The following is a 22694-nucleotide window of genomic DNA, read 5'->3' as shown; positions in this document are numbered from 1 at the left end:
ATATTGACTTTCAGTTCAATATACAAAACATCTTGAAGTGGTCCTCATGGAACATCTTTCATTGAGATTTCACTCACTTCTCTTTTAGTAAAACATAAACACAAAAATTGTTAACCGATCATTGAACCAATGAGCAGCGAAGACGAAAATGATTTTGCAACAAGAAAGAGGAAGAAGAAACGGAGCGTCATTGAATCTGAAGACGAAGAAGAAGAAGAATCAGAAGATGATGATGATAATGACGATACACCGGAAATTGGTGTCAAACGTAAACGAGGAAGAAATCGAAGTGAAAATGCCATAACAGAGTCTGATGATGAGGATGATAATAACCAATCGGAAACTCGAAAATCTAGAAGGAAATGTCGAACAGTAAATTACAAAGAACAGGGTTTTAGTCAATTTAATACACCACCTTCGGAAGACGGTGAAAGACAATCTAGTGATCTTGAAATAGTAAACGGAAGAGACCATGAAAGAAAGAAGACAGAAAATATTGAATCTTCGTTACCTTTGAGAAGGTCCCGTAGATTAAAAGGAAAGACACAAACTTTAATTGAAAATGAAGAGTTTTCTGAAGAAAATCCGATTCCTGAGTTTGATGCAATGACTCCGAAACGGTCCAACAGGTTAAAGTTGAAAGCAGAAAAACAATCTCCCACACCAAGCAAACTGCAAGAGATGGACAAAATTGAAAATATCGACTTTGATGAAAAAGAAGTCCGTTATTTCAGGAAAGTTCAAAGTAGAAAAGCTGTCAACAATTTGGTTGCATGGTAAGTTTGAGCCGCCTTTGCTTTGAGTGGACGACACTATATTTATTGACGAGTTAAGCAATTTTGTTTTGTCTCCTGCCTTTGCGCATTTTGTGTTTGTAAATTTTCTAACTTTTATTTTCATACTGATTCCATAAAATGTAAAAGGGTCACGTTTTGCTCTTTTGCGATATTTCTAAATTCAGTCTTACTTTGCATAAGTATTTCATTTAACAGTTTTTTGTAACTTTCCAAACAGTTTTGGGCCTTACAACCAGGAGCGTCGTGGAGATTACGCAGAAGATTATTACACAAGTGATGACAGTTTCATTGACGATCAAGATCAAAATGTTTATCGAAAAAAAAAGAAAACAGAAAAACCAAAACGTAGAACTAAAACAGAGGGATCCTCTGAAGAGAGCGAGCAAAACGAAAATGAAAGTGATCATTCTAACGACAATTCATATCGTCGTACAACAAGGACAAGTAGACGAAATAGTGCAAGAAAAAATCAAAATGTTGGAGACTCGAGTAGTGAAAACGAAAACGAGAGAGAAGCGAGTGAAAATGATTCATGTGGCGATTGCATCAGAAATCGTCGGCCAGGAAAAATGAACGAAGCAATCAAATCGAGACGAGCAGCTGTGCGTGAACGGAGTACAAAACAAGGGAAATTAGAGAAATTAAAAGAACTTCGTAAATCGAAAGGACTATCTTTAAAAGAACGTGAAACCGTTTTAAAAAGTAGCGATGAAGATGATGATGAAAATGATGGAATGAAAGATCCTTTCCAATTCCACGAATCTGATCGCGAGTTCATCAAGGATTCTTCCACAGAGACAAGTGAAGATGATGGACATTCCAGCTCTGGTGAAGCTAAACGTGTTCTCCTTCCTCTCAACGCTTCCAGCGATGAAGAACTAGATGAACTCTCCCTTGATGAAAACGAAAAGCGATTCTTTGAAGCCGTCAAATCCAATGAATTGAAAGTTGTGGATGACATGTTGTCCACGTACCGCTTCATTAACATCTTGGATGAAAACAAAAACAATGCAATTCATTTAGCAACCAAAATGAAACATTTAGATATGGTGAAACTGCTCCTGAAATATCACGCTAATCCGAATGCGCTGAACGGTTTAGAACAAGTTCCTGCTTTATACTACGCAGCTTTGAATAAAGATATTGCTTGTTTTAAAGAACTTTTTCATATCACTGACATTTTCAAATGCAATGCAGCGATATCTGAGCATCATAATGGCAAAACCCTTCTGCAAGTTCTCGTCGAACAAGATGTTGAGCAACATTTTTTCGATGTCGGCCACCTCCAACAATGTATAGACGTGTTACGGTCTTCTGACGAGAAGTCTTTCCGTAAAATGTTACGGCACCGAGATAAAGATGCAAGCACTCCACTTGTAGCTGCATTGAAGACGGAATCGTTTCAGGTATCTTTTCTTTATCGGATTTTTTTGCCTCATAGGACAACACGTAAAATAATCCTGCTCACATCAAAATTTTGTAATTTCTAATACATCTGATTCATTCCCATGAATAAGTGAGAAAACAAATGCCGGATCGAAATGCACATCAATGAACAATCCAGCTTAGATAGTCACATGATCAGTATGTTTTTTTGCAGGGCGTTCGGTCATTGTGTCAAATCTTGGTGGAGTTACAAGGAGAGATGGTGAATTGTTTCATTTATGATACCGACCAAGGTGGCAATCTGGTTCATCTGGCAGTCCAATATTCTGTCCTCTGTTTAAATGAATTACTTCCTTTCGTCAAAGATCAAATCAATGGCACTGACATCAATGGTAGGGCGAATTCCTTTCTTCAACAACTAAAAAGGTCGTTTCAAATTATTTGCTCGGAGAGAGAGGGGATTGAAAGAAATGTAAGTGTGAGATTGATAGGAAAGGATTTGTAAGCTACCTCCGGTTTTTATAAATCTCAGTGAATGATTCATACTATGGCACATCTCTTTTTAGTTCTAGCCTGGCTCTGAAAACTCTCTTTCAGGTTGGACACCTCTGATGTACGCATGTGAATTGGGACACTTCGAATGTATGAAGGTTCTTCATGAATGCGGCGCTAGTGTGGAAGTTAAGGTATGCTTATTTTGGAAAAGTTCCTAGATGTTGAAAAGGGACTTTTTGCATGTTATTGTTTAGCTGAAAACATAAATAACTCTGAAACTCTACTCTACTCTTTAGTTTAGTTTGCTCCATCTAAGATTTTTGGCGAATAATCTTGCTTCTAGGACGCCAACTGGACCACGCCGTTGCATTTAGCTTCTGCACGTGGCAACCTGGACGCAATCCAATACCTTTTGAAGGCTGGACATTCAGTTAATTGCCAAGACATTCATGGCTGGCTTCCATTATTCTACGCCAACTTCCAGACAGACAAGCAAATTGTGATCGAGCTGTTCAATAAAAATCCCGGACAACTCTTCACACTCGGACAACTCATTTCGAACAATGTCAATGCAGAGATGAGAGACAAAAATGTGAAGGTAGATACCTGCTCTCATCCTTAATCCTTAAGTTAAGTTCAAATGTGTTCAACTTTTCTTTGCTTTCTACTTATGCAGCACATTCTGTAATGTACGGTTACTAGAAGGTAGTTTTCTCTACCATGTTGAAATACACCATCGATGGGCTATTCCAGAAAAATGTTGAGGAGATCTTTTTTTTAAAAGGTGACACCCTGGATTCTTTTCCAATTTTTCAGGACCCCTTTGGATTTTCAACTCGATTTTACTGATCACCTGCTTTTATCATTCAAAACAAAAAAACAGACTACACTGGATTTTTTATTTTCCTCGACATAGGGGGTACAGACTATTTCTGGAATAGCCCAATTTCCATTTAAATGCTTTCTCAAATATGCATTTTTTTTAGATCATTCAGGATATTTTGGAGAGTATTTCGCACATCGATACTTACTATACGCTCTTCAACGATTTCATTGGTCGCAATATGAGCTTGCTGGATGCAAATAACCTTGGCTTGTTCGTCAACGCGTGGAAACGTATCCTCAATTTTAAGAACAAACTGCAATGGTTGAAGATCAAGTAAGCACCTCTCAGTGTTATGCCTCTGCTCTGCCTTGTTCACCTCGTACATTTCTTTTATTTGCAAACTCTTGCCATTTTGACAAGTTTTCTCTCCTGACCCTGATCCTGGTTTACGAGACAAAAACAGGTATAGAATATAGGATATTTAAATCATCTTACAAGTCGTAGTATCTTTCATATTTTGCACTTCATCTTTCCAGGCACTACCAGTTCAGTTCGTGTTCTGTCAAAGCTGATCGAGGAGACGTCTTAGGGAGCGCAATGGACCAATTACCATACGCTTTTTCTGTGGTGAGAATGGACGCGAATTTCAAAGGAGAAGCAGGTATCAGTTTTTTTTTCAAACAGATTCATGAACACCTTATCAGCTTTATTCGTTGTTTTTGAACCAGAAATTATCATGGATTTGTGACATAGACCACCAGACCACCAGTCTCATTCCATTATAATTTGCAATGCTTGCTTGAAGGGTGTTACACTTTTGATAGTCTCCACGATGTTTCTATTACTCCAGCTCCTTTTCTAACAGAAATATTTTTCTCGTTCACGTAAGAATATGCAAGGGTCCACTGCATCTGTGTTTCTACCTGGTGGTTCTTTTTCTTAGGTATCTGTTTAGGACCAAAACGAGAATTTCTGAGTTGTCTTGTAAAAGATATAGTCGACCCCAAACGAGGGATATTCACTTCCAAGAACAAGAAACATTACAGGTTAGCTTCTTTCATTAAACACAAAATTGTTTCAGAACTTTTTTAAGTTTCATTTTTGAGAGAATCTTACTGTTAAAAAGTAACCATTATGGATAACCAAGGAATTATTATAGAAACTGGAAAAATAACTAGCTGATTTTTGCCAATTTCTCATGTACAAGTCTTATCCGCAGTGATGACATTATTGTTCACCCTCCTTCCACCATTAAATGATTTTTCGTAGTAATTTTTTGCAGTTCCTCATCAAAGAGCACTTATCCAATATCCAAAAGAGACTTTAAGCTTTCCTTCGAGATTCAAACTCAGCTAGTTAATTGCTAATGATATGTCGTTATGACGTTTTATATTGCGAGAATGATGCAAAGACATGCTATCTATAAGAAATTGGATATTGACACCAGAAATTTTCAAACTTCAACCTTAAAAAAACCACCATGCCACCACGTGCCACCAAAAGATTTTCATACCACAGTGGAGCTATGAAACTCACGTCTAACATATGTCAATCTCAGCTCTTCTCGGAGAAATATTGGAAAGACACGGGGGGGTACAGACACAGGGTACTGACTCATAGCCAGGTGGGGGTGTCTATTTTTGCAATTCAAAAAAGTTAGTACCCGGTACTACCTTGAGGTGGGGTGTGTATTTTTCACTCTTCAAGCAAGTACAGGATACTATTTGGGTACTTTTTCACAGAATTTTAGTAGTTTTAGTTGTTGTAATATTTTGAGTTTTTTCAAATATTAATTTTTGGACCTACCTCCGGGTACCCCGGTGGAGGTTCTATAAATTAACCCATGTCCGTTCGTTCGTCCGTTCGTCCGTCCGTCCGTCTGTTACCAGCTTTTCTCAGGATTGGCTCATTAGTTTTTTCTGATTTTTTGCACAATGATGCAAAATGGCAATGCCCAGAACGTGACGGAGCCCGATTCTTGAGAAAAAATTTATTTGGGCAAATTTGGGCCAAAAACTACCTAAAAATAGGGTTTTTTGGACTTTGTGCAAAATCCTGTCATTACTTTTTTCTGATTTTTTGTACAAAGATGGAGGGCAAGATTCTCTAAAGAATGGCTGAAGTGGTTTTTCCCGGAAAATTCTTACTCGCCTTAAAAGACGGATTTTCGTATTTTGGGGAAATTCCCTTTAACCAAATAAGAAAATATAGCTTTTCTCAATGTTGACTCGTTATTTTTTTCTGATTTTTTGCACAATGATGCAAAATGGCAATGCCTAAAATGTGTCGGAGCCCAATTTTCGAAAAAAATTATATTTGGGCAAATTTGGGCCCAAAACTGCCTAAAAATAGGGTTTTTTGGACTTTGTGCAAAATCCTGTCATTATTTTTTTCTGATTTTTTGTACAAAGATGGAGGGCAAGATTCTCTAAAGAATGGCTGAAGTGGTTTTTCCTGGAAAATTCTTATTCGCCTTTAAAGACAGATTTTCGTATTTTTGGGAAATTCCCTTCAACCAAATAAGAAAATATAGCTTTTCTCAATGTTGACTCATAATTTTTTTCTGATTTTTTGCACAATGATGCAAAATGGAAATGCTCAAAATGTGACGGAGCCAGATTTTTAAGGAAAATCTTTTTGGGCAAATTTGGGCCAAAAACAGCTTAAAAGGTTTTTTGGGCCTGAATGGTTTAAGTGATTTTCGTATTTGGGGAAATTCCTTTTTACCATTTTACATTATTCAACACACAAGCTTTATTTTTCCATTCTGAATTTTTGTACAATTATTGTCACTTTTTTCTTCTTTTCATCTGATGTTAATCATTAGGTAGGTCCATTCAGCATGTTGCTTGTTTTGATTTGAAATTTTTTTAATCGACAAATTTCTTTTACTCTTTTGAGAAATCTTTTGATTTTTTTGAAGAAAAACTTCTAAAATGGTCAAGAAGTGTGTTATGAAAATCAAAGGACAAAAGCTTCTGACTCCATCATTGATAGTTTGCTTGAATTATCTGTCAATTTTCAGTCTAAAAAACTAACAATAGTACCCCTCTCTTGGTCTAATCTGTAAAATTTAAGATTTTAGGGGTGGTGTCCCTATTTTTTACAGCAAAAATGAAGTAGTACCCGGTACAAAATATGGGTGGGTGATACTAAACAAAATTTTAGTAAAAAATCAAGTTAGTACCCTATGGGTTAGATATTCCCAATTCAAAATTTCGTGTCATTATAATCATTTTGTTTGATTTTACTCCTCTGATGATTTTGTTCAGTAAAAGTACGAATAGAAAAAGAGAACTTTTTAGAAATAAGAGTATTAATAATTTATCAAATCAGAGTCCTTTGAGCCGCCATGACAGTTGTCCTTTGCGGACAAAGCCTGTACATCGATTGGTTTCTGAAACAATGGAAATACAATACTTCGCTCTCCATCGTTTCATTCGATGTTTATCCAGAGTCTCTATAATAAATCCATGGGATAACACAAGTGAGGCAATCATCATGGTGTAATGACACACCATAGTCATTATAAAAAATACTGGTCTGGAAAGCTTTTGCCTCTTTCTATTGTTAAAAGATGGAGGTTACGTACCAAAATCGATTTATTTTACAAACTTTTTGATCACTTGAGTAGAAAATAGATCAATCCCAAGATGGAATTTCGGTAACGTGATCAAAATGTATGCAAATCGCAACTTTTCTTTTGTTTGTAACAGAAGAAAATTGAACAAAAAGCTAAAACAATACATTGCCAGACCGGGGTTTTTTATAATGACTATGGACACACCTAACGAAACTCGTTCCTTTTTTTAGTCCAGTACCAAATAATTACTTTTGGAAACGAATGAGCAAAGAAGACAAAGAAAATCACCACCAAGCATCACCGTTAATATCTGGAGATTCTCAAGAAATCAGTGACCAGGCATTGATGATGGCTTTGGAGAAGCAGGTAGCTATAACACTAGGATTTATTTGAAAGGAGTTTCTCCTAACTTCTTAGCTGTATACTTACTTGTATTTGATGTATCCGTCAGTTGAAACAAACATAGTCCTTACTCACGATCATGTCACGATCAGAAAGTCCAGTGTCATTTTCAATGACTCGGCTCAGGTTGATGTTAGGTTTACCTAGATTTCAAAGTTGTAAAACAGAACATCACTTGACTAACTGCGTGTTTTCTAATTCCAATCCTCATCTTAGGCCATAGATGAACAGGAAGAGAAGCTGTTGAAGATGAAAGACCAAATGAAATTCACCGGACGATTTCTTGCCAGTATCATTTTAAGTGAAGAACACGTGGAAATGCAACTCACAAACACATTCATTCAACAGGTAATGCAGTGGAATCCCCTTAATCAGCCCTCTTTCCAAAAAATCATCAAAATGCTCACTCTGTGAAGCCTTGCAGGGCAAAACGTTTCGTATTGAAAATTGAATGTTTCAGATATATTTTTTTTAAATAACCAAAACTTTTTTATAGATTTTGGGAATAAAAGTTGAACATCCAGAGAGTTTGAAAATAGAAGATTTACTGCACTACAGCTCCATCAAAAACAATGACGTGGAAGAACTATACCTTCCCTTTTCCACCACCTTCTGTAACCCATGGTCGATGAAACATGAAGAAATTTGTTTGTCTGAAGAACCGTCACGTGATCTTACCGAGGCTAACAAGGTGAGAAAACATTATTCGGGATGATCCATATGGCAAACCTTTCTTTAGTTTTAGCCTGGTTCTGAAAAATTTCCCCTCCAGTTCAAGGATGCTTTCAATTTATCATCTTCTTCATCCCTTTCAAATGACGGACTTCAAAACGAAATTTTATTTATAATATTACAGATTTATGCCGTGATGACGATTCTTCTCTTGAACATTTTAGGAAGAATTTCTGATATCTTTATCGAAACTTCTGTACGAAGAGATGACGAAATCTGAAGTCCAATATTTCAAAGAAGGTTTCTACACTGTAAGTAAAAACGCCTTGAAAAGATTTGTTTACAGTACACTCTGCTGGTGATACAGCGTATGTCGAACCCTACACAAAGTTAATGAATGCTTTATGGTTTTCGATTCTTTATTTCGAATGTACAGTATCATGATATCTAAAAAATTCAAATGAAAACTTTCACCTATTAAACTGTCCAAGTAACCTCTTTTTGCCATTGTTCCCGCTCTTTTGTTCCCGCTCTTGTGTTCTGATCTTCTGTTCTCGTTTTTCTGTACTCATTTTTCTGTTCTGGTATAGGTATATGGCACTTTGTCTTGAATTCTAGCTTTGGACTAACGTACGTAGCTGGACCCTTCCTCGCCTTCCCCTCCGTCAACTTCCAACATCTATCTTCGTTATCGTTCCTCTTCTCTCTTATCACGGACCTTTTATACCGGCCAATATTGTATTATTGACTTAAAACTATTGGTCCAAACGGTATAGCACTAGGATGTAACGATCTCAAAACCACCTTTTCTCGTCACAGTACCATGATGTTTCCTGTATTTTCCTTAATAAGCTTACACATCAAACCTTTGTTTTAATCAGTGGCTTTATGTTTCATAACCTTTCCAACCGTACCAAAGATTCCATTGGCCCATGTTTTGTTCTCCTAATCGTGGCCTTGTCCAAGATGCTCACCTTCTGTCGGGTACTGCCCATTCATTGCACCTACGTGACAATTGTCGTGCCACCAAGCTCCAAACAGACGTGCACAATATTTGTTATTCTTGTCAATCGTGGAAAATAAACTTCCATTTAACCTTGTCTCTGAATGAAAACGGTCGTAAAGAAATGCACTGTATCCCTCAGCGATCCCCTTGTAAGTGATGCGGTAGTTTTGAGCTTCTCTGGCCACTCGAAGGCCGGACAGTTTTTTCTTTTCGATTTCTCCTTTGAAGCTTTGTCCGATGACCAAAAAGTCAGACCTTTCTGAAATTGTCACCATATTCAACCATTTGTTACCAAGCCAGTGTTCACCTATTGATGTGATGGAAAATTTATCACTTGTGGGTAATTCTTTAACAAGGAAAATGATCTTTATCATAGTAGCTGAAAAACTGCAAATCTATCTCAATACTATAACGACTACTTTTGTACACACACTTTACACCACAACCTTTTCATGAAATGAATAATTCTTCTCACCTCCGATGTTTCCGAAGCCTTCTTTGTATTCTTGCCAGGTTCTTCGGAAGAAAGGAACGCCTCCATCAAATCTTCTTTGGAACACTATCCAACCACCTCTGTCTTCCTGAACAATGAAGTATAAGCCCGAAGGGCTAGAAGTCAATCTCCTTGGTAGGATTTGAAGCCAAAAAATCCTACCAAAGTTGCGCGGCCTTGAGCGGCTCGCCTGGTTTTTACACAAATGACAGATTGAAAGTAGAATTTACCGCTAAATTTCGAAAAAAATATCAATCGTAAACAAAGGAATTGCTAGATTGAATCAGTCGTCGTCAAAAATGCGGCGCATTTTTTAAGGCTTCACTTTTTCTTGCCTGAGAAAGGTTAGAGATTGAACTCTAGCCCTTCGGGCTTTAAACTCAATGTTCCTGAAATCAATAGCGAGTTTATGTATTCGAGATAAATCGAGGGGGGCGGTATAAAGCAAAGTTGACATGTCTCCAAAATCACCGTCCACTTTGCTCGAAGATGGTAAAAACACCAAGATACCGTCGTCTGCTTAGGTGAGCAAAGGCGATATAGAGTCGTACATCAACTATCAACTCTGTTTTGTATCATTTCATTACCGTTGTCCTCGATATCCTCCGATACATAAAATCGGTAATTAAACAAAAACTGGTCTAATGAATTAATATCAATATGGAAAGAGTGAGGACAATTTTTACTTTCCACTCGCCTCCATTCTTTGTCACAAAAGAATAACAGTTTGTTCCTCTTACTTTCTTTAAGCCCTGTCCTTGTCCTTCTCCTGACGCGTACGTGACGTCATACAACTTGCATGTTCCTTCTTTACTCGTGTGACCAATGAAAGCATACGACAAACACGAGAAGTTGTGGTCGCACATACTCAAACATATTTTATCGTTTCGTGTTTGAGTGGTCTGGAATGCGTTGATTTGTGATGGGACATGATCAGAAGCAGAACGTTGCTGTGATTAAGACAATGCAAATGACCATCAGTGCAATAGACTTGTATATTCTTTGGACCATGTTTGCTCAAACCATCTGAAAAGTTTTTCTGCTTTCACTCCTTCTAAATTAGATACTCGCTTGTCACTTTTCTCTCCCCCATTTTCAATATTTTGAGCATATATCTGGGGGAACTGAGTTTATTTTAATTGAGGCTCAATAACCAATCCAAATGGTCTCTGTTGTCCTCCAATCACTTTTTTTGAATAGGCTAAGGTTTTTAAGATGCGTAGCCCCAAAGAACAATCTGAACATGTTTGTTTCATTACCTAATATTACATATTTTCAAAATAAACCTTTTCACTTTCATTGGTCAGCCGAAGCTGAGCATTCAAATAGGTAAAATTTTCCACCATAAGACGGCAAAAAAAAAATCCGATTTTCCGATCTCACTTTGAATTCTAAACTTTCTTCCGATCGGGTTAACTTTTTGGGTACTTTTAGCGTGCGTTGTTTTTACAGATCACAATGTAGTGTTTCAAGATGGCGGCTCAAGCAATAAAGTCAGATGTGATAAGTCAGTACAGTGTTGTACCAAAGTATTTCCAGTGTAAATCTGTTGCAAGCTTCAATTTCTGTCATTTATTTTTTGAACTCGGCAAATCAAACACAGAATTTTCATCAAGGGGATTCTTTTTCTACATCTTTTGAAGGTTTAAATGTTAAAGCCGTTTGCTCAAGTTTTTGTTTATGTTGAATTTTCTGATACTTTTTATTGCTGCTTTTTAATAGTTTTTGCAATAAAAAACATATTTTTCTTGTTTGCCTCTAGGGGGATTGATGGTGTTATAATGTTATTGGAATTTGATAAAGTTTACAAAAGTACAGCTACTGTATAAATTTGATAAAGACCGGATGCAATCATGCTTTTTTGGACTTGGACGTGTTTGTGATAAGGCAAATCGCAAAAAATTATTTGGTTCCCGTCACTTCTACTTTAAAAAGTGGGAGTCGTTCGTTCGGTCGGTCGGTCGAAAATTTTTTCCTGTTAAGAAGCAGCTGCATCTTGTTGAAAGGGAATCCATGTGGCTTGATCCGAATTTTAAAATTGAGAAACCGTGGATAAACTGGTGTTTTCGGTTTACTCTCCATTAGCATGCGGCTCTCTACTTCGATTTGAAAACTTATGTAAACACAGAGCGTGCAGAGGTCGACAGTGGAAATCCAGCAAAGCAGCGGAAAAGCTTTCCGACTACTCTCCAACTCTACCTGCTGACCGTAAATCATGTAAATCAGGGTCGGTCAGATGACGGGAACCAAATGAAATGATGACATCACATCTCCTATTATTGGACTTGCAAAATTATGACAAATGGTCTTTGGAATTTAATCATTTATATTAATATTAATGTATACAGTTCTTGTTGAAATTGATCAAAATATTTTTCACGCAGTTCCGGACGCAGATTGTGTTTTTCTAACCTTTTCTAACCTTGGCGCACGTTTTGACTGAATGATAGAATGGAATGAATGGCGATAACAGTTTATAGATATCTCTTATCAGACTTGCAGAAAGCGAACTGCCATCAAGTTACACAACATGCACACTCTCGTCACAACTTGCACAGCCATAAAAAACAGATCAATCTGGTCTTCATTTAACATTGTTTTAAAGTTTAAAAAACACTGCCAGTGGCTTGGCACAGAAGAGAGGACTCCCAGTTGAAATTAATTGCTACACCGCTGCCCTGTTGAATTTATTTATTATGGTTGTGTGTTTATTCCGCCAAGGCGGTAAATCAATCGCCCAGAATCATGGACCAATCAAAAGCGAGTTTAAAGCAAAACGGGGGAAAAATGAGCTTCCCCGCATAGTTATGAATTTTAAGTTTTGCTTTTGATTATCATTTGCGACCAGCAAAGTCTTCAAGATGGTTGTGTGCATGTTGTGTAACTTGACGGTACTAAACTACAAAATTTATTTACGCAGACTGGAGGGGCCATCTATATAGTACGTACGCAGTGAAGGGGGGAGAGGGGGTTTAGCAAAAGCGTACATCTATTGTTTGAACAAAGTCATTTCTATTGTTCTCTGCGTACAAGGGGGAGCGGGTGTCAAATATTATAGGAATTGTTCACGTGTTCATTTTTCATTCAGGTAGGTCCATAAATGTATCACTTGTTTTTAATGGAATTGCAGAAAGTTACGACAAATGGCTTTTTGACTTTGAATAATTAAAAAACTAAACAATTTGTTCAACAGTTCTGGACGCAAATTATGTTTTTCTGACCTTGCCAAATTTTGGCTTTGACTGAATAGCAGTCAGTTTTTACATACCTCATTGGCCTTTCAGACAACTGACAAATGGTTTCTGTAATTTGACCAAGTCTACCAAAATACAGCTCCTGTTGAAATGTTATAAATATGAACTACGTTTTGCAAAGTTTTTGATGCAAATTGTGTTTTTCTGGAGTTTGCGCTTATTGTGACTTAAAGTTTGTAGCTTGTTAGTTGAAAGTGTTATTGGAGTTTTATCAAGTAAAACAAAAAGTACTGTTTCTATGTATATTTGATGGATACCTTCATTTTGGTTCTGACGTATTGGCAATTTTCTTATTTATTTCTAGTATAACATTTTGGTCAGATATGGATATTGTCTACATCCAACAGAAAAAATGTATCATAACTGACTGGAATGAAATTAACAAAAAGTTACACTATGTTTCTCTTTTATTTTGTAGTAATGAACTATACAGTAGCTTAAAATTGTTTGATGTCATAAAAACAGTGCTACAATGCTAAAGAGAAGTATACTTTGAGCTTCTCGTGGGGGGGGGGGTTGGAGGAGCTCTCAGGCTTGTTTTAAATAATTTTAAATCAAGTTATCAAATGTTTCACATTTTGTACATTATTCAACATTTTTAGTCTACTCTGTTTCAGTACATCTCTTACATCTGTTAACCCACTTATTAAAGCTATCTAGCTAAGCTCTATTGGCTGACCTTCCAGCCTCGGCTGGTTTATTTCTTTTTAGATCGTCAAGAAAGATTTGATGTCGCTTTTCACAGTTGATGAATTTTCACTTCTTTTAAACGGCGTGTGCGAAATCGATGTTTCTGATTGGCAAAAGAACACCAGGGTATCTATCCATATGTTCCTTTTCCAGGCATTGTTTCCAGGCATTGTTTTTAAAAGGATTATTTTGAAATAAACTGTCCTTTTTTTATTTATAGAAAACTATTAAAAATTGCTCGATCCCCGTTTCCCAGCTAACTTGCTACAAGTCTAAAACTTTATCCCCTTAATCAGCTTTTTTAAATGATTAAAGGTTTTGTTTATAAATAAGAGTGATATCGTTTGCTTACTCATCAATTTTAATTCACAAGTTTTTTTCACATTGAATTGACACTGATGTAGAGCAAGATTGGTCGGAAAGAGAGAAATAAAAACATTTTTTGCTTATGTAAGCATAATATAACAATAGGTGGAGACTGTCCTGATATGAAATATGTGTCTTATATGAAACGGGAACACTTATGTAAAAAGAAAACCTTTAAAACTGTCACCAAAATAGTACAACGCCCATCCAAAATATAATTTTCATTGCAAAAAATTATCCTCATTTCGCAAACTATTTTCAATTCTTTCTTGTTCTCGACCATCCTTTCTTTTCTTTATCGCAAAGTATGATGGGTATTGTACAAGTGATGACGTCATCGTTTGGTTTTGGACGCTTGTTCACTCTCTACCACAAGAAGAGAAATCGTTGTTGTTGAAATTCGTCACTGGTACGCCCTGTTTACCCATCGGAGGTTTTGCTAATCTGATTGGCTTAGGCGGTGGTGTTGCACAGTTCACCATCGCCAAAGTAGGCTCGAATACACAGGTAAGGTTGTTATTATTTGTGGTGACAATGTTAATTTCAAAAGTATACACATATTTATGCTATATCAAAAAGCTTCACACCATTGATAAGATATTCCCAAGAAAAATAATCTGAAAGAGAACATTTCAGAAAATTGAATAATGATAAAGAAAAACAAAGATAAAAAAACAAAAATACTTTCTACTGATTTAAAAGTCACGACATAAGACTATTTAAGAATATTTGAACCTGTGTTCAGATCGTTGTTTGGTAAAATTGTACATCCATTTCAAGTAGGCCTAAAACGGCTAAAAATGGCCAAAAACAGCAAAAATGACTTATTTGACAGTGCTGTAACTTTTTACCTAGTTAAGACGGATACGAAAAATCACGAGAAAGGTTCAAATATTCGAACAAGTCCAATGTCATGATTTTCAAAACAGTAAAAACAATGAGCTGTTCATTTTTTTAACTTTTCAAAAATCTTTAATATCTTGGATTATTTTTCCTTGGAAATGTCTTTCCTACGGTGTAGAGCTTTTTCATATAGCATATATATGTTGAGAAACTATCAAAAACGTAAAGTTTCTACATACTTTTGGGACGGAATTTAACAGCCCTTGTCTTAGCGAGATGAATGCATTCAGTCGGTATGAAATGAAAAACCAGGAAAAACAAAAATTAATGGGACTCTTCGGTCGTGGGAGATAGTTGGGTGCTAATATCTCAGGAAGTTTGTTTTTATATTCTCAACTTCAGTTGAGCTAGAATCTGACAATGTCTGTCTGTATGTATGTCTGTATGTTCGTCTGAAAATTTGAAGTACAACACAGGAGTCCCTTTAAGAAAATTTCTTTCATTTTGAACACATTGAGGCTTGGTTAGTGAATCAGTATCAGAAATACCTGACTTGAGGTCGAGAAAAGCGTTTCTTTGACGAGTCTTTTTATACTTTCAGCTTCCATCGGCATCGACGTGTTTCAACAAGATGAAACTTCCACCTTATGACAATGAAGAAACGTTACGTAACAAAGTGCTTATTGCCATCAGACATGGTTCGGAAGGATTCGCTTTCAGTTGAACACTTTCTCATACTGAACAAGATAATTGACATTTTCATTGAAAAACGATATTTTGAAAATATTAAAAAGTAGACCAGATCACTAGGAGATGGCGAACTACGTGAGACCAACCAAATAGTAACGTCAAGATTATGGTTGGTAACTCTATTTCTGATCACTACTAACTTTTGGCTTGGAAATTTAGTTTCAAAATTTATGATTTTATCCATATTTTTAAGTTAAAGACACATTACAAATTACAAGAAATGATTTGATTTTTTTTATTTTACTATACGATCCTTCTTTATCTTTGTCCACTGAGTAAAAGTAGATGGATGGATTTTTCAGATGTGGATTTAATCAATCTATTTTATGACAGAATTATTCCATAATTAAAGGATTTCATCATGAAGCTTCCATTTTGAGGTTAATCTTGTTGGTTTTGTCAAAACGTCGAGGAAGTATATAATCTTTCATTCTGGCACCCATCATGTTATAAGAACATTATCGTAAAGTCGTCGTTTCAACCAAGTGTCAATATTTCTTCGCAGTAAAGTTATTGATCACTGCACATAAGCTTTTACAGTAAAGTTATTGATCACTGCACATAAGCTTTTACAGATCAATTAATTGATGTTGTTGGAGCAACAAAGACAAGGGTTTCTGTTTTTTAGATTATGCTTTCAAAGGTTCTTACAAAGAAAGAGCCTGTCTGTCAGTCGTACCTCATTGTATAGAAAGTTGATATTTAATAACAAAGTCCGTTGGTTTGTCTATGCTTTGATTTGTATTTACTTGCGAAAGTTTCATAAACGTGGAAGAGATATAAATAATCTTGCAAAAAAGTACAATACTTCAATCACAAACATAGTTTACAAGTTTGAGCAGAACCCTCTGGTTTTTTTCTGCTTGGTAGAGACTTTTTTTGGAGGAAAGTTTTATCGAGATTTGCTAATTGTACCTATGCTTTGATAAACATGAGTGACTTTGAGAAGCAGCCTTTGATCACCTCAAGTAATGAACAACATACTTACTCAAACGTTATTAAGAATGAAGAAATAATTAAAAAAGCTACATTACCGGGTGGACTAACCGTGTTTAAATGCGCAGTCTTCATATTCTCAAGCATCACCGGTAGCGGCGTACTAGCGTTACCGTATGCTTTATCGAACGCTGGGTGGTCTGGAATTATTCTCTTAATGTTCGTATGCGTGTTGTCCGGTTATTGTGGAGTTATTTGCGGAAAATGTTGGATGATCGTCCGGAAAAAGAAGCCAAACGTTGACTATACCCGTGACCCTTTTCCAGCTATCGGACATGCAGCCGCTGGAAATGTGGGGTATATTTTCACGGAGATTTCAGTATTGTTGTCCCTTATGGGAGTATCTGTTGTGTTTTTGATCCTTGGTTCTCAGCAGTTTGTATCCATCATTGGGAAATCGTTCGACGGAGTAAGCAAGATTGATGAGTTACGAGCTGCTATTTTCATATGCGGTGTCGTTTTAATCCCTTTCCAATGGTTAGGAACCTCTAAAGACATCGCCTCGTTTATTGTTGGAGCAAGCGTTTGTACAGCAATCGCAAGTTTTATTATCGTTTATGAATCCATTGCAATACTTTCGAAGAACGGGTTCCCAGAGACACGACGTGACGTCACAGGCGAGTCCTTCTTCATGGCTTTTGGAACAATCGCTTTTACTTTTGGAGGAGGGACTCTCTTCCCTTCCTTTCAAGCAGACATGCAAAAACCTTCCAAATTCCCTCTAGCTCTGGTGCTCGGCTTCGTTGGAGTCCTCTTTATTTATTTGCCGGCAGCTTTGCTACCATTTTTAGTGATAGGAGAACCGAATGTGGATATCATGATATCATTGAAAAGCAATATGGCGGTTGACCATAAGTATCTGCTCACCATCGCACAGTGTTTGATCTCCATCCATATTCTGTCCACCATCGTGTTGGTCAATAATCCAATATCGCTCCAAATTGAAGAACATCTGAAGATTCCCCATGGTAAGAATGCAGTGTTGAAATCTTGCAGTTTGTAGGCGGACTTCCTTCTTACAGAGATAAAATTGAGATCAGTCAAAAAGAAATGTATACTATTTTACACAGGCTGCAAAATTAAAAGTCTGAAGACAAATCACGCTTTTACTGGAAATTTTTATGTGCTTGTTACATGACATTTCTGATTAGTTCGAATTCATTGACACTAATAAAGTTATCAGCTGTAAGTTGTAAAGCAAGTAACATGGGAATGAAATCACGTGAACTTTTTCGAGTAATCACATGTTTTGATTGCACTGATATAATTTTGCAACCTGTGTATTCATTTAATAAGTTTTTGATGACCATTTTTACCCAGATTCACTAAACTGAATTGAAATCTTGAGTAATTACATTAAATTACGAAAATAATGGAAGTGTTTTATAGCTTTTTTAGCGACTACTTAACATTTCAATGATAAGAGATTGAAATGCACCAAAAGCAAAGGGTCGGTACTAAAATTTCAGACATCATGACTTTTAGTGACGTGATGGTATTACAAAAAAAGCCTAAAAGCGTTTTAGTACCATGTGTACTAAAATCCCAAATTAGGTGGGGTCTAAAAGAGATTTAAGAAAAAATTTAGTACATGAGTACCTGTGAGTACTAAAAACCAACAAATTTTAGGAAATTTAACTATTGACTGAGTATTTCAGGCAAAATGAAAAAATAAAAACTCTCTATGTAAGATTTAGATACGTCCCTGTGTCACAAATTAAGCAAAAATTTTGTCGCCGGTGGTAAAATACCCTTGAATTTCAGCCCCACTGGAAAATTGACTTTGATTTCATCCCCACTCAAAATTGCATGTGTAAAAATTGCACTCCAAAACCATATCCCCACTGGGTTTTTAACCTTGGAACAATAGAATTTCTATCCCCATTAGCATTTCAATAGGAAATTTTATCTCAACTGAGGAAAAAGGTTCCTCTGGGGCTGTGAAACACCCATGTTCCAATTTAATTGTTCTGCTTTTATATACTAAGGAATAAAAACTGTTTTCGTATTTGAATGCTTTGTTTTTTGTAAAGAACCGTGGATAACTGGATAGAAAAGAAATAGCAAGCTGTAAATTAGAGGTGAAAAATAACCAATCAATCTTTGCAATAGCTAAAGTAGAGCAGAGCAAAGGTGTCTTGACTGTTTCTGAGTCTTTATCTAGAATATATAGAGATAGATCAGGTTCATCGACAGCTTAAATAACCAGAGTTAGCATTTTTTTGTAAGTCCAAAGACTATCATTCTTCAAACCGAATTCCAAAATAAGCCTTATTTAGGTGGTCACTATGCTAAAATGTCAAAATAAATTTTAGTACATTTGTACTAAAATTCCTTTTTCAAAAATTAGGTGGGGGTATGTCAAAAATCGTCAAAAAACCTTGTAGTACTCATATATGTCTTGGATTTTAGTACCGACCTCCCCCCTCTGCCAAAAGAGGACTTTGATAATGGAAGGACCTTAGCTTGCAACGTTCAGAGATAAAGGTTGCAAAAAGGCGTTGGATACAAAATACTTTGGTCCTTTGGTCATCTTCAACAAAACAGACGAAATAAAATAAACTGTCTTCTTTTCATTTAGCTAGCGGTTGGAAACGTATTCTCGTTCGAACGTTGGTTGGTCTCCTGTTGACTGGTATTGGTATTCTGTTTCCGCACCTCGGTCCAGTCATCACCATTGTGGGTGCATTTACCGTCTCTGTCGTCTCGTTCATTCTTCCTGTGTGGTTTTACATGAAATTGAACAATTACGTCATCCCACTACATGTCAAAGTGCTGCATATTGAAATCATTCTTGTGGCTGGTGTATTTGGCGCACTTGGTATTTATTCTGGCGTTGTTGAAATGATCAAGCAATATCATTTATAGTCTGATCTAACTAAGGACTACTCTTCTCTCCCGAATAGACGGTGGGGGGGGTCCGAATAGGCAGGGGGTAGGAAAATTTTCTACTAATAAGCGGGGGGGGGTGGAATAAGAGGGGGGGGTTAATTTGAAGACAGAACTTTTTTAAACTGATATAAATTTCAACAACAAAAAAGAAACTTTAACAGATAAACACGTAAAATAAGACCCAATACAAATAAAAATTTTTAACAAGTTTACGGTCTATCTACACTGTAATGAAATATTGAATTATTCGAATTTAATTAGCGGGGGGGGGAGGGTCTTAATAAGAGCGGGGGATGGATTTTTTTCTCTTAGCAATAGACGATATCGGCTTTCCGAATTCTCCCCGAATGATTACCCATGATGCATTGTTAGGGTTAGGGTTATTGTCCGTGAATTTTTTTGCGCAATGCATCATGGGTAATCATTCGGGGAGAATTCGGTTAAGCCGATATCGTCTATTAGCGGGGAGGGCATCTATTCGGGAGACAAGAGTAATTGGATTCTCTTTATGGACTTTTAACCATTTAATTCAATTTACTGTAATTAACTTTCAAACGATCATGAATGGAAGATAGGAAGGTGATGAGATCTGTCGAGTGAAAGGAGTAGAAGAGACTTGTACTAATTATCGAAAAATTATCCTTTTGTTGGATTTTCTCTTTTTGAAAGAATGAGTTTTATTTACATGTTTGAAATTTTCTAATTCAAAAAGATTTGAATTATTTCTTGTCAAAAGTTTATATTACGAATATATTGTCAATTAAGTACAGACCCAAAAATCTTTCCTCTCGGGGAATTTATTTCAGTTGAATAGTGACTCCAAACCTTTGGGCTCCTGGCGGCCCGGCATATTTCTCTTGGTACCCCACACGTACAGCAAATGCAGTCACCAAAATCCCTAATCCGACAGCTGCCCAACATAGCCCATATGCCCAATCATATCGAGTGCTCCCTACGTTTGCAGGAGTTGAACGTTTTTCATTTTCGAAATCTATTGTAAATGTCACTACTGCAAATAGTCCGAAACAGACAGCTAATAACATCCAGACACCAGCGTATTTGAACGAACGAGAATTGATTAGTGCTAAACAAGATGTGAGAGTTGCGACGAAGCTCGATACAACAGCTAAAATGATAAATGCTCTGATGATTTTCCAGTTTAAGGGTACGGCTGGGATGTCTTTACAGATGGTAATCTCGAATGAAGCGCAGTATTTCCATAGACCAATACTCGCTGAAAAGAAAGTATAATTTATTTTGTAAGAGATTCAGTGTTGAGAAAATGAGGAAGTTTTGTTAATAGCAAGATGAAATTTCATATGAGCGGCAGAAGTTTATTGAACCTAGATTATGGAATTTGTGTAATGTGCATAAAGAAGATATCAAATTAACAAACTGTCTAGTTGGATAACATTTTTATGTGCGCAGATTTTAGCCAGTCAGAGTTTTTGATTCGAAATCTTTGCATTGTAACGACGGCGAGATCAGAATGTATGCTAGTACATGTAAATATATAATTCTTTACCTTCGACACCTTCCAAACTGGAGGAGGACCATCCGATCCCTCCACAAGAAACAGAGAAGAGAACCATCACCATGCAACTACCAAGTATAAAAATCACATTCCTCGAATCAATCATCTTTTTCTCCTCCTTGCACCCTTGCAGTCAAACGGTAGTTGAATTGAAGTTCTTTCTTATAGACTTCCTTACCGATCAGTTTTATTCAGACCAGAGCTCGACTGACATTGTGAGATGTTTTGAAGACCTTTGTAATGGAACGTATTATGTAACCCTTCTCATCGATAAAAATAAAGACTGAAGTTGGTACGATGGGTCAACTAATATACTTGACTCATTATTGTTTTCTATCCCTGCTAATTAACCGTGATGTAATTTCTAATTGTGACCACAATTTGTTACTTATGTGTTATAATATGATCTTGCTGAACTTAACAAACCAGTAAAATTGTATACGACATTTCTACTTTTGTTCAACCCTGTCTCAATGACCCGCTGTAAAGTCTGTCCCATGCAGTAGGGACAAAAATGCTGGAACTGTTGATAGAATTCGAACAAGATAGCTGTTTAGTGCATGCTGAAAAGATCATCAGGAGTGGAATATTACCAAATAGTAAGATTACAAATATTTTGGATAAAAGATAATGAAAGCGGAGAAAAAATGGACTTCTTGAAAGATTGTGCTCAAAGAGACCATTATAAGTCAGGGCTCAAATATCATCCAAATGAAAAATGATGTTTGGATCGAGGATGGGCTGTGCTAAAAATGATCACCATTTTTTGACTTGTAGATTAATTTTTAGAAAGACTTATGTCAATTGGGATTAAATTAGAGGAGGTAATTGCAATCCAGAGTAGGAAACGTCGTGATATCTGAAATGTTTTAACTTCTTTTCAGAACAGCTTGAAAAGAGATTTAGCCCGAAGATTTATTCATTTAGGCAAAAATTATTATCTTTTGTTCTAATTTAAATCTTAAACTCAATTGGTGAGGGTAGAAAGGAATCAATTTATAAAAAACGATAAAAGCGTCAATTTCATTTTGTGTTGTTTCATTCGTTTACAACAGGATCGTCAGAAGTAAGTGAACTCGAACTTAAAGGCGAAGTTAGGTTATTATCAGGTTCGATCAGGGTTGGAGGTTGAAAGCTGAGAGTAAAAAATATATTACCAGACGTCATCATGTCATCAACTTAGGATTTTAAGGGAGTTTTGTTTTTTCAGCAGATTTCCATCGATGACTTTTCTGACTGTACTTATTATAGATTACGGAACTTAGATTGACAACGCCGCCAATCTCGTACCCAGAGCAGCTTAACATTTTCCCGGAGATTTGGACTGATTTTGGACCAACAAATTTCCCCAGAGACAAAGTAATTATTCTGGACGCTCGAGCCACGGTCAACCAAAATTTGTTGTGTGTGTGTGTGTGTGTGTGTGTGTATCCAATATATCTCCTTCCAATTTGACCAACGAATTTCCCCAGAGATAAATTACTTATTTTGGACGCCCAAGACATAGTCAACTAACATTTGGTGTGCGTGTCTCCAATATCTACTTCCAATTTGACCACGTGCATTTTCCCGGAGAGTTGGACTAATTTTGGACCAACGAATTTCCCTGGAGAATAATTACTTATTTTGAACGCCCGAGCCACGGTCAACCAAAATTTGGTTCGTGTGTCTCCAATATTTTGCAAATTTGTTTCGTGTTTTTATTAAGG

The 22694-nt window shown here is 36.5% G+C and overlaps 2 protein-coding genes across 2 annotated transcripts; both read left to right on the top strand.

Annotated features, from left to right (window-relative positions):
- The first annotated feature begins 86 nt into the window (after positions 1-86).
- LOC136797633 (uncharacterized) lies at positions 87-15786 on the top strand. Its single transcript, XM_067054222.1, has 15 exons — positions 87-776; positions 1015-2203; positions 2398-2575; positions 2781-2869; positions 3022-3276; positions 3665-3837; positions 4041-4165; positions 4448-4550; positions 7318-7453; positions 7706-7837; positions 7986-8180; positions 8386-8472; positions 13626-13730; positions 14277-14477; positions 15415-15786. Exons 1-15 carry the CDS (start codon positions 130-132, stop codon positions 15535-15537), a joined length of 3738 nt encoding a protein of 1245 aa, XP_066910323.1. The 5' UTR covers positions 87-129; the 3' UTR covers positions 15538-15786.
- A 449-nt stretch (positions 15787-16235) lies between these two features.
- On the top strand, positions 16236-19457 carry LOC136797621 (uncharacterized). Its single transcript, XM_067054211.1, has 2 exons — positions 16236-17527; positions 19141-19457. The coding sequence occupies exons 1-2, from the start codon at positions 16495-16497 to the stop codon at positions 19425-19427; spliced, it is 1320 nt and encodes a 439-aa protein (XP_066910312.1). The 5' UTR covers positions 16236-16494; the 3' UTR covers positions 19428-19457.
- Positions 19458-22694: the final 3237 nt, after the last annotated feature.

Source organism: Clytia hemisphaerica, unplaced genomic scaffold, assembly GCF_902728285.1.
Source record: "Clytia hemisphaerica strain Z4C2 unplaced genomic scaffold, Clytia hemisphaerica genome assembly, whole genome shotgun sequence".
In the NCBI taxonomy this organism is placed as follows: domain Eukaryota; kingdom Metazoa; phylum Cnidaria; class Hydrozoa; order Leptothecata; family Clytiidae; genus Clytia; species Clytia hemisphaerica.
Note: the sequence above shows the minus strand (reverse complement) of the source record. Positions and strands in the feature narration are given on the sequence as shown.

Coding starts and splice junctions, on each gene's coding strand:
- LOC136797633 (XM_067054222.1), top strand. CDS start 130: ATGAGCAGCGAAGACGAAAATGATTTTGCAACAAGAAAGAGGAAGAAG. Junction 777..1,014: donor GTCAACAATTTGGTTGCATG/GTAAGTTTGAGC, acceptor CTTTCCAAACAG/TTTTGGGCCTTACAACCAGG. Junction 4,166..4,447: donor GAATTTCAAAGGAGAAGCAG/GTATCAGTTTTT, acceptor TCTTTTTCTTAG/GTATCTGTTTAGGACCAAAA.
- LOC136797621 (XM_067054211.1), top strand. CDS start 16,495: ATGAGTGACTTTGAGAAGCAGCCTTTGATCACCTCAAGTAATGAACAA. Junction 17,528..19,140: donor ACATCTGAAGATTCCCCATG/GTAAGAATGCAG, acceptor CTTTTCATTTAG/CTAGCGGTTGGAAACGTATT.